At 38.1% G+C, this 13,894-nt stretch overlaps 2 protein-coding genes across 2 annotated transcripts in view; both read right to left on the bottom strand.

Moving 5' to 3' along the window:
- Window positions 1–13,894, bottom strand: part of LOC307133598 (craniofacial development protein 2-like) — a 1,416,430-nt gene that overhangs the window by 1,260,832 nt on the left and 141,704 nt on the right. The window lies entirely within an intron of this gene.
- The window catches only part of LOC307134182 (uncharacterized protein), a gene marked incomplete at its 3' end in the record, with an annotated part of 42,708 nt that continues 31,965 nt past the window's right edge, over window positions 3,152–13,894 (bottom strand). Inside the window, exons 22-34 of the mRNA XM_079829716.1 lie at window positions 11,217–11,295; window positions 10,932–11,109; window positions 9,543–9,763; window positions 8,711–8,913; window positions 8,514–8,603; window positions 7,538–7,608; window positions 7,322–7,451; window positions 6,966–7,129; window positions 6,629–6,746; window positions 6,366–6,539; window positions 6,226–6,274; window positions 3,534–3,602; window positions 3,152–3,414 (exon numbers count right to left, since the gene is read on the bottom strand). Coding sequence (XP_079685842.1) covers window positions 3,152–3,414; window positions 3,534–3,602; window positions 6,226–6,274; window positions 6,366–6,539; window positions 6,629–6,746; window positions 6,966–7,129; window positions 7,322–7,451; window positions 7,538–7,608; window positions 8,514–8,603; window positions 8,711–8,913; window positions 9,543–9,763; window positions 10,932–11,109; window positions 11,217–11,295 — 1,809 coding nt within the window. The remainder of the gene's footprint in view (window positions 3,415–3,533; window positions 3,603–6,225; window positions 6,275–6,365; window positions 6,540–6,628; window positions 6,747–6,965; window positions 7,130–7,321; window positions 7,452–7,537; window positions 7,609–8,513; window positions 8,604–8,710; window positions 8,914–9,542; window positions 9,764–10,931; window positions 11,110–11,216; window positions 11,296–13,894) is intronic.

Below are 13,894 nucleotides of genomic sequence, written 5' to 3'. Positions count from 1 at the left end.
GCATTTTTGTTTACTGTGCAAGAAAGGAGTGTGTAGCTCTGTTGTTATTAAAGGATCATTTTCTGTACTTGAAATAATGCTAAAACAAAATATAAATCTTAGAATAAAAATATAAACTTAAGTTAAATGAAAATTAGAAATCTTTATTCTAAAGCCTAAAATCTGTATTCCTTTAAAGTACATTTTAAAAATCTAAATCCAGTCTTAACCTGCATACAAAACCCACCAGATTACTGATACTATTATTATTAACAATACTGTAAAGGAATACAAAAATTGCTGATTTTGAAAAATTGATTTCTGAACTTGGAGTGGTCTCTTAATTTTTTCCAGAGCTCTATTATACACACAATCATTTAGATCTTCAAATTACAAATTTATATATATTTTTTGTTTTATGCATATTCCATGATAGAACCAACGGTCAATGTAACCTCAGCTATGCAATGTTTGGTCTCTATAAATTTGTAATTTGAAGATCTAAATGATTGTGTGTATAATAGAGCTCTGGAAAAAATTAAGAGACCACTCCAAGTTCAGAAATCAATTTTTCAAAATCAGCAATTTTTGTATTCCTTTACAGTATTGTTAATAATAATAGTATCAGTAATCTGGTGGGTTTTGTATGCAGGTTAAGACTGGATTTAGATTTTTAAAATGTACTTTAAAGGAATACTAATGCTTTGTTTAATAAAAATATTATAATAATAATAATAATTGCATAAATATTTAAATCTGTTGCATTTAGCATGTAGTTTGGATTTTGATTTTGAAAAAATGTACTGTAAAGGAATACTATCATTATTTATGTTTTAAAAGCTAATACAATTATGACAATATGACAAAGTTTTGGTGAGTTTCTAATGTTATAAATGTCTCATAATGTAAAAATTGCTGTAAAAATTTGAGAATAATACTTTTTTTTTTTTCAATAATAATGTTATGATTATTACACGATGTGCAGTTATTACATTATGAGTCGCTACGGTTTTCCTTTCATTAATTTGTTATAATCGAACAGATGAGTGAAGCAAGAATGGCTAACGACGAGATGAGATAAATAGAAATGTTGAATAATACTTTATTAATCCCACAAAAGAAAGTAAAATGCCCAGAGAAATACACTATTTGAATGACAAGATAAAACCAATTCACTCACATACAGAATAAAATACTAACATCACCACTGATTTCTACTGTTTTCTGAATTCTGAAGTTTCCAGAGGAATGAAAAACTCACTATAATGATTTACTTGACACCTTCCATATGAATATACTTTCATATTGCAGTGCAGGGACGAATGTGTCTTATAGAGGTCACATCACTGTAGTAAAGTGCCATTAAAAATGAAACCACAAGGTTGATCTTCAGAAAGACAAAATGGCTTGGCCCTCACTATATCGGCATTATTGCACAAAATACATCCCTCATACAACCCTCACACCTTTTATTAAAGAAATCAAATACAATCAAACCTATGAATATTTGTTTTGTTGCTCTGAGACCATCTATAAGCTAGTGTACTCCTACAGAAAAAGTTGACAAGAATACCCTTTCAGCAAATATACAGTATGCCTTTAAAAACTGACTAGAAGTAACAAGTAGCAAATAATGTTCATGGCTGTGATGTAAACTGAAGGTTATTGGCTATTTTAAAGGGGACCTATTATGCCCTCTTTCAAAATCTTGATTTGGTTTTTGGGGTCTACTACAATAGGTTTTCATGCTTGAATGTAAAAAAACAAACATATTTTTCACATATTTTTGTTTTAGTTCCTGCCTCAATGAAGCCCCTACTTCCAAAAAGCGCAATGTGCTCTGATTGGTCGGCTGGACAAGTGTTTTGTGATCGGTCAACCACTTGCAGAGTTTCTGAACTGTCACGACACTTATTATAACTGCAAGTTTCAATACACCACTAACGCAACTCAACCAGGCCATGCCCCATTTTTTGCAAATGATTTGGGCGGGACACAGTGCTTACTAATATAGAGAATAACTCCCTTTGGAGTGCCTTTGTAACTTTGCAGACCTTTTTCATGCTGAAACTGAGCGGCAATCTTCCGGTCTCTCTCTTGAAGCCGACACGAAAGTGACATAAACTGCAATTCATCGACTAGCCACTAGAGACAGGCTCCAAAAGGAAGTCAATCCCATATATCCCCCATGTTAAAATGCCCAACTTTACAGCATAAAAAAAATATTTGTACAGCCTGGTACAAAAATAGTTTTTTTTGGTCTATACAGCTAATTTTGCCCTTCATTAAAACTGTGAGGGGGGTGATTTTTTTTATAACTAAATTATATGAAGCCTTAAAGTTCTGCCTAATTAAGGGCGTGGCCACTTGAGTGACAGGTGGATTGCCGCTGCTGTCACTACTAGCCATTTGTTTGCTGTCTGTTAGTCCACCCACGTTCCATTTGACCATTTTCTGTTATCAGGGAGTGACACGTGGTGACGCACTGCCAAGATGGTGATGGCTACGGCCACTTTTGGGCTTCAAAAATGCTCTTCAGAAACCTACGAGTGACATCACGGACATTACATCCATTTTTGGGGGGTTTTTTTACATCCAAGAATTTTTGTCTATGGCTTAAACAGCAACATTACGCACTAAAGGAAAAAAAAGCATAATAGGGCCCCTTTAAAGCCCAGACTTCCTTTGTCAATTTTCTTTTGATTTGTTTTTGTTTTGTTTTTTTCATGAAATTTCATTGGTGTTTGGCAGTTTCGGTGGGATTTCCTATAGCAATTCTCCCATTCCACCTCGTTTTGTAGACTGACTGAAATCTGTAGACCAGGGTTGTTGGTCCAAGTTGGTCCTGGAGGGCCACTGTCCTGCAGAGTTCAGCTCCAACTTGCCTCAACACGCCTGTCTGGAAGTTTCCAGTATGCCTAGTGAGACATTGATTAGCTGGTCCAGGTGTGTTTTATTAGGATCGGAGCTCTGAACGACAGTTGCCCTCCAGGAGCAGGATTGGACACCCCTGCTGTAGACGGTCCATGGATGTGCTTTGTGACATGCCACCTAATCGTCCTCCTGAAGTATCTATTCAAAGACCGGTCGTCTGTAGTCAGAAATAAACATGGTCAGTAACAATACGACTGTCTTTTTTCAGATAAGTGTTGGTAAACAGGTGGATGTGTACTCACATTTCGTCATGGTCTCCTTGGGGCTGTTCCTCGTGCTCCTCTAGAGTTAAAGAAACATCAGCCATCAGGAAGGAGTCTGTGGAGCAGTTGCTGATCCTCATGGGTGCAAGGCGCCGGAGTCTGTTGGGCGTCCAGGGCAGGCGTCTCTGGGCCCTCTGGGAGGGTGCGACAGCCATGTCCATCTCAGTCTGTATTAGCCAGGGTGGGCTGTGATTAGGACTCTCCATATCTGGCATGAATGCTGGATTCTCTATGCCAGCTTCAATGAGATATGGAGGAAACATACACAAACTTACTTATGCGAATGTTTTTAACGCTATTGTATAGGTTTATTGCTCTTTATTTACAAAGCAACATCTTTTCAGACCGTTTTCTTACCTCCAACTGTATATATGTCTCTCAGGAAAGTACTATTCACACCTGTCTCACTACCCACAGCACTGTCAACTAAATATACAAAATTATGCTTAGTCAAAAACCAAAAAAGAAAATGTTCATAAATATATAAATAAAGGAAATGTGCCATTGTTAATGCAAAGTGCCTTTTACTTGAGTGAATACCATGTTGAGGACATAAACCATGTTTATGTTTTGTATTTTGAACTATGATTTGTCTTTTTATATATATATATATATATATATATATATATATATATATATATATATATATATATATATATATATATATATATATATATATATATATATATATGTATATGTATGTATGTATATATATATATATATATATATATATATATGTATATATATATATATATATATATATATATATATTGTGTGTGTGTGTACAGTGAGGAAAATAAGTATTTGAACACCCTGCTATTTTGCAAGTTCTCCCACTTAGAAATCATGGAGGGGTCTGAAATTGTCATCGTAGGTGCATGTCCACTGTGAGAGACATAATCTAAAAATAAAAATCCAGAAATTACAATGTATGATTTTTTAACTATTTATTTGTATGATACAGCTGCCGTCTATCAGCTAGAATTCTGACCCTCAAAGACCTGTCTGCCTTTAAAATGTCCACCTCCACTCCATTTATTATCCTAAATTAGATGCACCTGTTTGAGGTTGTTAGCTGCATAGACACCTGTCCACCTCATACAATCAGTAAGAATCCCACAACTAACATGGCCAAGACCAAAGAGCTGTCCAAAGATACCACAGACAAAATTGTACACCTCCACAAGGCTGGAAAGGGCTACGGGGAAATTGCCAAGCAGCTTGGTGAAAAAAGGTCCACTATTGGAGCAATCATTAGAAAATGGAAGAAACTAAACATGACTGTCAATCTCCCTCGGACTGGGGCTCCATGCAAGATCTCACCTCGTGGGGTCTCAATGATCCTAAGAAAGGTGAGAAATCAGCCCAGAACTACACGGGAGGAGCTGGTCAATGACCTGAAAAGAGCTGGGACCACCGTTTCCAAGGTTACTGTTGGTAATACACTAAGACGTCATGGTTTGAAATCATGCATGGCACGGAAAGTTCCCCTGCTTAAACCAGCAGATGTCCAGGCCCGTCTTAAGTTTGCCAATGACCATTTGGATGATCCAGAGGAGTCATGGGAGAAAGTCATGCGGTCAGATGAGACCAAAATAGAACTTTTTGGTCATAATTCCACTAAACGTGTTTGGAGGGAGAAGAATGATGAGTACCATCACAAGAACACCATCTCTACTGTGAAGCATGGGGGTGGTAGCATCATGCTTTGGGGGTGTTTTTCTGCAGATGGGACAGGGCGACTGCACTGTATTAAGGAGAGGATGACCGGGGCCATGTATTGCAAGATTTTGGGGAACAACCTCCTTCCCTCAATTAGAGCAATGAAGATGGGTCGAGGCTGGGTCTTCCAACATGACAATGACCCGAAGCACACAGCCAGGATAACCAAGGAGTGGCTCTGTAAGAAGCATATCAAGGTTCTGGCGTGGCCTAGCCAGTCTCCAGACCTAAACCCAATAGAGAATCTTTGGAGGGAGCTCAAACTCCGTGTTTCTCAGCGACAGGCCAGAAACCTGACTGATCTAGAGAAGATCTGTGTGGAGGAGTGGGCCAAAATCCCTCCTGCAGTGTGTGCAAACCTGGTGAAAAACTACAGGAAACGTTTGACCTCTGTAATTGCAAACAAAGGCTACTGTACCAAATATTAACATTGATTTTCTCAGGTGTTCAAATACTTATTTGCAGCTGTATCATACAAATAAATAGTTAAATAGTTGTTTTAGATTATGTCTCTCACAGTGGACATGCACCTACGATGACAATTTCAGACCCCTCCATGATTTCTAAGTGGGAGAACTTGCAAAATAGCAGGGTGTTCAAATACTTATTTTCCTCACTGTATCTGTTTATTCAGTTTATTTAATTTTCTTCCAGTGCATATATAAAAAAGATAGATAGATAGATAGATAGATAGATAGATAGATAGATAGATAGATAGATAGATAGATAGATAGATAGATAGATAGATAGATAGATAGATAGATAGATAGATAGATAGATAGATAGATAGATAGATAGATAGATAGATAGATAGATAGATAGAAAGATTTTATTATTTATTTATATTTGTCTGTGTGTCTGTGTATAAATTGTGTGTGTGTGTGTGTGTGTGTGTGTGTGTGTGTGTGTGTGTGTGTGTGTGTGTGTGTGTGTGTGTGTGTGTGTGTGTGTGTGTGTGTGTGTGTGTGTGTGTGTGTGTGTGTGTGTGTGTGTGTGTGTGTGTGTGTGTGTGTGTGTGTGTGTGTGTGTGTGTGTGTGTGTGTGTGTGTGTGTGTGTGTGTGTGTGTGTGTGTGTGTGTGTACATATACACAGACAAGCAAACACACACAGACATTTATATATGATATATATAAATGTAATGATATATATACTTACACATAAATTTAGCTATGTAAACACAAACTTTTATGTTAGATATATGTATGCATATATTTAAAACATACACAGATTCATTCATTCAAATTAATAAAAATAAGCTCCTTTTATATCCAGCTTCTCAGTGACATAAATCTTAATAAAGGACGCTAATAAAAAAAATATTGTTACCTTCATCTCCATATAGATGGCCCGTGCCCTCTGCGTGTCCATTAGACATCTGAAAATATGTATACATTTTGAGGTGCAATCCAATTCAATCCCAAATCCTGACTGATTTTGTTGAAAGAGACGTCATGGAGGTCAAATACCTGATGAGTTTGCTCCTTCTTGTGGTGCTTAGTGATCTTTTTGACAGGGTTGACACCCATCTTAGCAGATTTGAAGGACTCGAGGCGGTTCCTCATGGTCCTCTGAAAGATCTCCTGCACCTCGTCTTCACTCTGGTTGATGCCGAATTGACTGCGACTGTATTTGTGACGGTGCTGCTCAGAAAGAAAGGAACAGACAGGCCAAATGAGATGCAAACTCTATGCATGTGTGTGTATGTGTGTCGGAGAAGAGCAATTCATACATGCTTTCTGCTCCTGTACAGGTGCTGCTGTAGAAGATGATGGGCATTGATGTCATCCACCGCATTCTTCCTGTCTTGCCCGTGGATATCCAGGGATATCGAGGGAATAGTGTCTTTTCTAATCAACAAGAGACAAAACAATCGTAGTTATTGCCACGTTTCACCATCTAGGAATTTATTTGTCAAATTTCAGAGCTTTGTGCATTGCATATTCCCATTCTTATTCCCATATGTAGATCTGATTATTCCTCTCCTTCATTAGCCATAATTGTTTTATGATCAACATTGATTAAGTAATTGTGTTTAAATGTATTTTCAACATTGTCAGTGCACTTACACAATTGAGGTTACTGAAATATTTTCGATTCCAAACTCGTAATTTGACATATCAACCATTATATCAGGCATCACATCTGCAAATTCTGAACCAAATTGTTTTTTGAAATCTATGTTAGCTGCTTCATCACTACGAATGAAGGCCAGAGAACCATGGCGTTCACCCTACATGAAGAAAGAAAGAGGTTACATATATTTTTCATGATCTTTATTGTTGACAGTGACAGTACTGTAGCAAAGGTGTATTGCAATGCAATCTACCATGATTGTATATGAAACTATCGCAAACTTTGTTGTTAAAGGAAAGATATATTAGAGATATATTATGCGACATATGAAGCCAGTCGATGATCTCACCTCACTGACGTAGTTCATAGCGTCCTCCAGATTGAGTTTGTGGAAGATATTAAAGAGGTAGTCTTTGTTTTTTCTGGCCTTAGGTTTCATCAATATCCTGCAGATATACTTCTCCTCAAACCTGTTCCAACTGAGAGAGAGTATTAACACATTTAATATTAACACATTTAATACATATAAATATTTGAGGTATTAATAGAAGCGAGGGCAGCATACCCTCTGGTCCACCAGTTATCTCCTATACGGCCACAAATGTCCTCCACTGCTGCTAGTATGTGGTCAAATGCCTTTAAAGACATAAAACATGAGTAAAAAATACATATTTTTTTGCATATATATTTTATATATATATATATCCTCCTGGGACCCAGAAAAAAAAAACGTTTTTTGAATTTAGTATTTTTTCATGTCATTACATTGTTTAGAGCATAAGAAACAAATGAGGGAAAAAAACATTTTTGAAAAATGATATTTTATTAATATGTTATGATATGTCCTCTGTAGTTGAAACCAGGACTAATAAAAACTTAAAAATAAAATGACATGAATTTGCATGTATAGGCAAAAACATGGGGATTTATTTTTAATTCACCAATCAATTTTTAGGTTTCAGGATTTTTTTAACCAAACTTTGTTTAAAGATGATTCTGAACTATGTTATGAAAGATATACCGAAATGCATCGATATACCATTTTACTTTATGAAATATGTGGGTAAAATGGCCATACTTGGATTTTCCCATTCAATAAAAAGTATCTATACACTGCATCTAATTTGCATATTAATGTGTTCTTGGTGCAACATGTAATGAAAAAAGAAGTGTAATAATGGGAGTAATAATTGGCAACATTTTCATAATAATATCTAATAGTTAAGAAATATTATCATATTTCCATAAGAGTGCTAAACATTAATATCAACCGTTTTTAAAGACCAGAAGTAGTTGTTGTCCTGGTGAAACCTCCAAACATTTGGTATCTCTGCTCTTTACAGGACATCCAGACTGTGACATGTGACATGTATGATGTCAGAGAAATTCACTAAAATATAATGTCCACTACAGTGGACAAAAGTCTATTCATGGGTCCCAGGATCAATATATACATACATAGTCTTAAATATTTAAATCATATTTAAAAACAAACTAATAAATAAATAATGTTGGCATAGTTGCCAGTAAGCAATAGTTACCCTATTGTTCAGTTTCTCAACGAGTTTCAAGTCAGAATGAGCTGCTCTTTTGACCTTGAGCCACTGAACCAATGGCTTCATTGTGATTCCCTAAAAACAAACAACAACACATTATTTAACTACAGGACATTTAAAAAATGATCTAACCATTTTGAGTCTCATAATTATTATAGGAGTGATGGGTGTTTGTTATTAACCTGAATAATGACAGTGAAATACACCACAATGAGTGTGGTACTAATCATCAAATTCTTCTCTGGGATCTTTTCTTTGTCTAGCATAGCTGCTAATCCGTACGCCACTGCCCCTCGCAGGCCACCGTAGCTCATTACAAGCTGGTCAATGACCTCAATGGGAACCAATCTGAACTTGTTTAACATCCAGGTAAACAAGAAAACACCTGCAAATATAGAACAAACATTCCCAAACATGTCATTAAAACATCCCAAAGACATTTCAGACTCATTGTTTGAAACTAGATGCCTTGTCTATTTTGGAAAAAAAAAATGTAATGCAATTGTCTGTATTTTAATTGTTCTATCAATCTTTGTTCTATCTCAAGATTAATTATTTAAAATAATATTTATTAACCTACCATTAGCATTCAAGTGTCCATGACTCTATCTGAGTCTACAACTAAGATATGAATTTACTATAAAAATATGGAAAATAAAAACATGATGAATCGTGTGTGTGTGTGTGTGTGTGTGTGTGTGTGTGTGTGTGTGTGTGTGTGTGTGTGTGTGTGTGTGTGTGTGTGTGTGTGTGTGTGTGTGTGTGTGTGTGTGTGTGTGTGTGTGTGTGTGTGTGTGTGTGTGTGTGTGTGTGTGTGTGTGTGTGTGTGTGTGTGTGTGTGTATAATACACACAATTCGAAAAAATTGGTTTGGGGGAGTGTTTACAGTGTACTATGGGAATTTGCTGTTGTGTTGCATTTTTGTATATTTGTTACCACTGTGGAAAGTTTTTGAATATACTTCTTTTTTTGTTTTTTTTACTATAATTTGTTGTGCTGTTTAACTGCACTCACCTATGATCCTGAAGATAAACATGAAGATGAGAGTGAGGAGAATGAAACCTGTGTTCCAAACCCATATCTCCGAATCAATGGCTGTAATGCCCAAGAATAGAAAGATCATGGTTTCTGAGCCATTCGCAAGCACCTTCATGGCATGCCGAACCGTTGTGACCGATTTCTCATCCATGTTGGCGTTCACATATTTCTGACAGCAGACACCACAGAAAGTGATCCTGTGACACAGAAAGACAATCTTTTTCATGAGCTTAATTAATTGCTTGAAACATTATGATTTTGTATTACTGTATACAGTTGTGGTCAGAATTATTGGCCCCTGATAAATATGATCAAAGATGGCTGTAAAAATAAATCTGCAATGTTTATCCTTTTGATCTTTTATTTAAAAATGTGCAAAAATCTAACCTTTCATTGAAGTAATAATAAGATTTCTGGCAGAAGCGGTCACGTTTTGATTTCTTATCTGTTGGTTTCACTAGAATCCATGATACCATGTATCTGAACAAGAGGTCCACGACCTCCAACAAAAATAACACAACATTAAAGATCCAGCTGTATATTTAACCGTGGGCATGAGGTACTTTTTTATCCCTGTTTGCACCAAACACATCTGGTGGGTTTTCTTCCAAGGGCAAGAAAGATTTTTCTTGAAACCCTCCCAAACAACATGTGGTGATTTATAGGGTTTGTTAGATTTTTTTAAAGGCTTTCTGACCCCAAAACTCAGCTAATCTCTGCAATTCTCCACCTGTGATCCTTGGAGAGTCTTTGTCCACTTAAACTTTCCTTCTCACTGTGCATTAGGACGATATAGACACACGTCCTCTTCCAGGCAGATTTGTAATATCTTTAGCTGATTGGAACTTCTTAATTATTGCCCTGACGGTGGAAATGGGCTTCAGCTATTTTCTTTTAGTCACTTTCTATTTTGTGAAGCTCAACACTCTATTGCTGCACATCGGAACTATATTCTTTGGTTTTACTCATTGTGATAAATGATTAAGGGAATTTGGCCTTTGTGTTTCCTCATATTTATACTCCTGTGACACTAGACACAATAGCTAGACAATTTCATGTGCATAGTCACCCTAGTGTGCTAATATTTTACATTAACATTTTTTAGGGGTGCCAATAATTATGGCCAACATGTTTTGGAGAAAAGCATTTATTTCGTAATGAGATTTACCCCCTACTTTCAATTCTTTTATTTCAATGAAAGGTTAGATTTTTTGCGCATTTTTAAATAAAATATCAAAATGATAAACATTGCAGATTTATTTTTACAGCCATTTTTGATCATATTTACCAGGGGTACCAATAATTCTGACCACAACTGTATTCCCAAATTCTCTCTATGTGTTTCGTTGTTCAAGAGACTCTTACGAAAGTATAGCCGAGAGGGAGAGCATCTCTGCTGTCAGGTAAGCCAAATATCCCACCACAAAGACAAAGCCGGCTTCGATGATCTGAATGTGTTTGGTGCATCTGGTCAGCAGGGACAGCAGGATGGCAAACACAACACCAAGAAACGAGCCTCCAAATGCCACCACAACAAATGAAACTATAGGAACAAAAAGGAAGTGGAAAACGAAGAAGTTTTAATGTAAATTAACGGATATTATTATGTTTTCATAAATATGTATAAAGGGTGGAGTTGAGTATTCATACATATGCCCTTTAAAATCTCTTCAGCGTCAATCCTTGGGCCTCCAAGAGCAACAAAAGCATCAAATACATTGTAAAGGACCTAGAAAATGAGAGACAAAAAAGATGATTCCACTTAACTAAAAATATTCCCTGTTCATATAAGTTATTAAAAAGTTATTTCTGAATGTTTAAAACGTACAGTTTTTTTCTTGGTTATGCAAATGTTAAAGAAAACATTTGACCATTTTTCAAACATTATGGCAATGTTACTTTTGAATGTTCTCTGAATAACATTTAAACAACGTTAGATGAACATCCAACTAAAAAATTTCAGAAAACACTCCATAAACAATGTATAAATAGCGATGAAGCAGAGGAGACACTGAGCCAGACACTGTAGGTCCAGAGTTCCAAGGCAGAGCTTACAGCTCATGGGACCGAGGTGGAGGCGGGGATCCGGAAGACCACAGTGGACTGAGGACAACGGTGGAACCGGAGGGAAGGCGGAGCCTAGTAGAGCCAAAGGGATGGATGGCATTCAACCGCCAGTCCGGAATCCTGTGGTGGAACCAGGGTGACGTCTGACCTAGGCGCAGACGGGTGGATGAGGGAAGCCAAGGCAAAGCCGATGGGTCAGAGGACCGAGGTGGAGTCCGGGGCTCTGTGGCTGGAAGTGGAGACAGGGGAAGCTGGAGACTTGGCTTGCACTGGCAGAGGAGGCGGGCGAGGGAGGTACAGGAAACTTGGGAGATACAGGAAACTCTGGAGACACAGGAGACTCGAGATACACAGGACTGGGCGTGATCAAAGGGGACGAAAGAAATCCACCATTAAATTCCCAGAGGCCAGGCTTAGCACATTTACAGCAGTGGGAGTGTGTGTGGGGCTTCCATCCATGCCCTCGAATTCCACCAGCACTCCCTCTGGGAGCACTCCCTCGTTGTTGCCGACTCGCCCACCTGTCCAGACGTGCCATTGGGCACGTTCTCTGCAGTGGGCGCTGGCTCCGTGTCTGTGGTGGAGTTCAGCTTCAGTTCCGTGAAAGCTGATCTGTTATTGACCAGCACCCACTCTAAAATGGTTCCGGTCATAATTAGAAGGGAGGGGTTACTATGTTAACATACTGACCATAAATCTGAGTGGACATCCATGACATGCAGAGTGCTATTGTGCATTGAGTGCTATGACAATGCACAATGCTATTCAACCTGTACATGTTCCCACTGAGCCAAATAGTGAGAAAGAACCTAATTGCTTACCGCAGCTATGCAGATGACACCCAGATCTACTTAGCCCTATCGCTTAACGACTACAGCCCCACTGACTCTCTGTGCAAATGCATTGATGAAATTAACTACTGGATGGCAAAACTTTCTTCAGTTAAACAAAGACAAAACTGAACTCTAAATTGCATTTGGAAACAAAGATGAAATCCTCAAGGTGAACGCATACCTTGAGGCTAGGGGTCTAAAACAAAAAATCAAGTCAGGAATCTTGGTGTGATTCTGGAGTCGGACCTTGGTTTCAGCAGTCATGTAAAAGCAATAACTAAATCAGCATACTATCATCTCAAAAATATTGCAAGAATTAGATGCTTTGTTTCTAGTCAAGCTTTCTCTAGTTTCCTAGAGAAGCCTTCCCAAAAAGACAACAAGACAGCTGCGGCTCATACAGAACACTGCTGCCAGGATTCTGAGCAGAACCAGCCAATATGACCATATTACACCAGTCCTCAGGTCCCTGCACTGGCTTCCAGTTACATTCAGAATTGATTTTAAAGGTGTCATGAACTGGCTTTTGGGGTCAACTTATGACGTTTGCGTGGTTTTTACATTCAAAAACATCATAATGAATAAGTAATAGGCTATTTTCTGCCATGGTTTTGAGGCTCTCTGAAAAACGGTCGGTTTTGATGGGCGTGCCGCACTGGAAACTTAATGCCCACGGAAGTAACTTGGAAGTAAATGCCCAGGGCTAGGATTGGATAAGATTTGCATATTTAATGAGCTTCAGCTCCATCAGTACATGTGGGGATTGTTTTTAAAGCATCTGGGGAAACGCTCACAGGACTCGCAAAATGCCTTTATCAAACAAACAATGATTCATCTCTCATCCACCCGCGATTGATTGGAATGTTATTTTTGTATTACTTGACCCGCCCGATCGGTGAATAACCGTGACCCGTACACACACACACGCGCGCGCGTGCAAGAAAGGAATGTTATTTCACTATTTAAGATAGCCCGTCGGCAGGCCGGTGATGCGTTTTGGTAGCCCATCTGAAAAACATATAGCACCGGGACATTGGCCTTTGCGAGCACTGGTGTCCGAGTCCGAGTCTGATCACGAATGAACCAATAACACCATCTCCAGCCTGTGACAGCGTGCTAAGGTATGTAATCAATAGATATTCGATATAGATATGTTTTACTCACATAAGTGTGTTGTACCGTTCCTGTCGGATCCAATATAGAAGGCACAGCATTGTGTTTTAATCTCAAAATGTCTGCAAATCCAGTCTCGACCTGTATCTTGTTTACAATCGATTCTGCGGTGAAATGAAGCGAACAAAGGCGCAATGTCTTACACACGTGAGCTGGAACTGGCATGTTTATTGCTCCGTAGCGTGACCCATTTAGCTCCACGAGTCGGTGGGCGGGCTTGAGGCGGCGCTTCTGCATCCTATGATGTCAGTGGTC

The sequence above is a fragment of the Gobio gobio genome, assembly GCF_949357685.1.
Source record: "Gobio gobio genome assembly, chromosome: 11".
Lineage (NCBI taxonomy): Eukaryota > Metazoa > Chordata > Actinopteri > Cypriniformes > Gobionidae > Gobio > Gobio gobio.
Note: the sequence above shows the minus strand (reverse complement) of the source record. Positions and strands in the feature narration are given on the sequence as shown.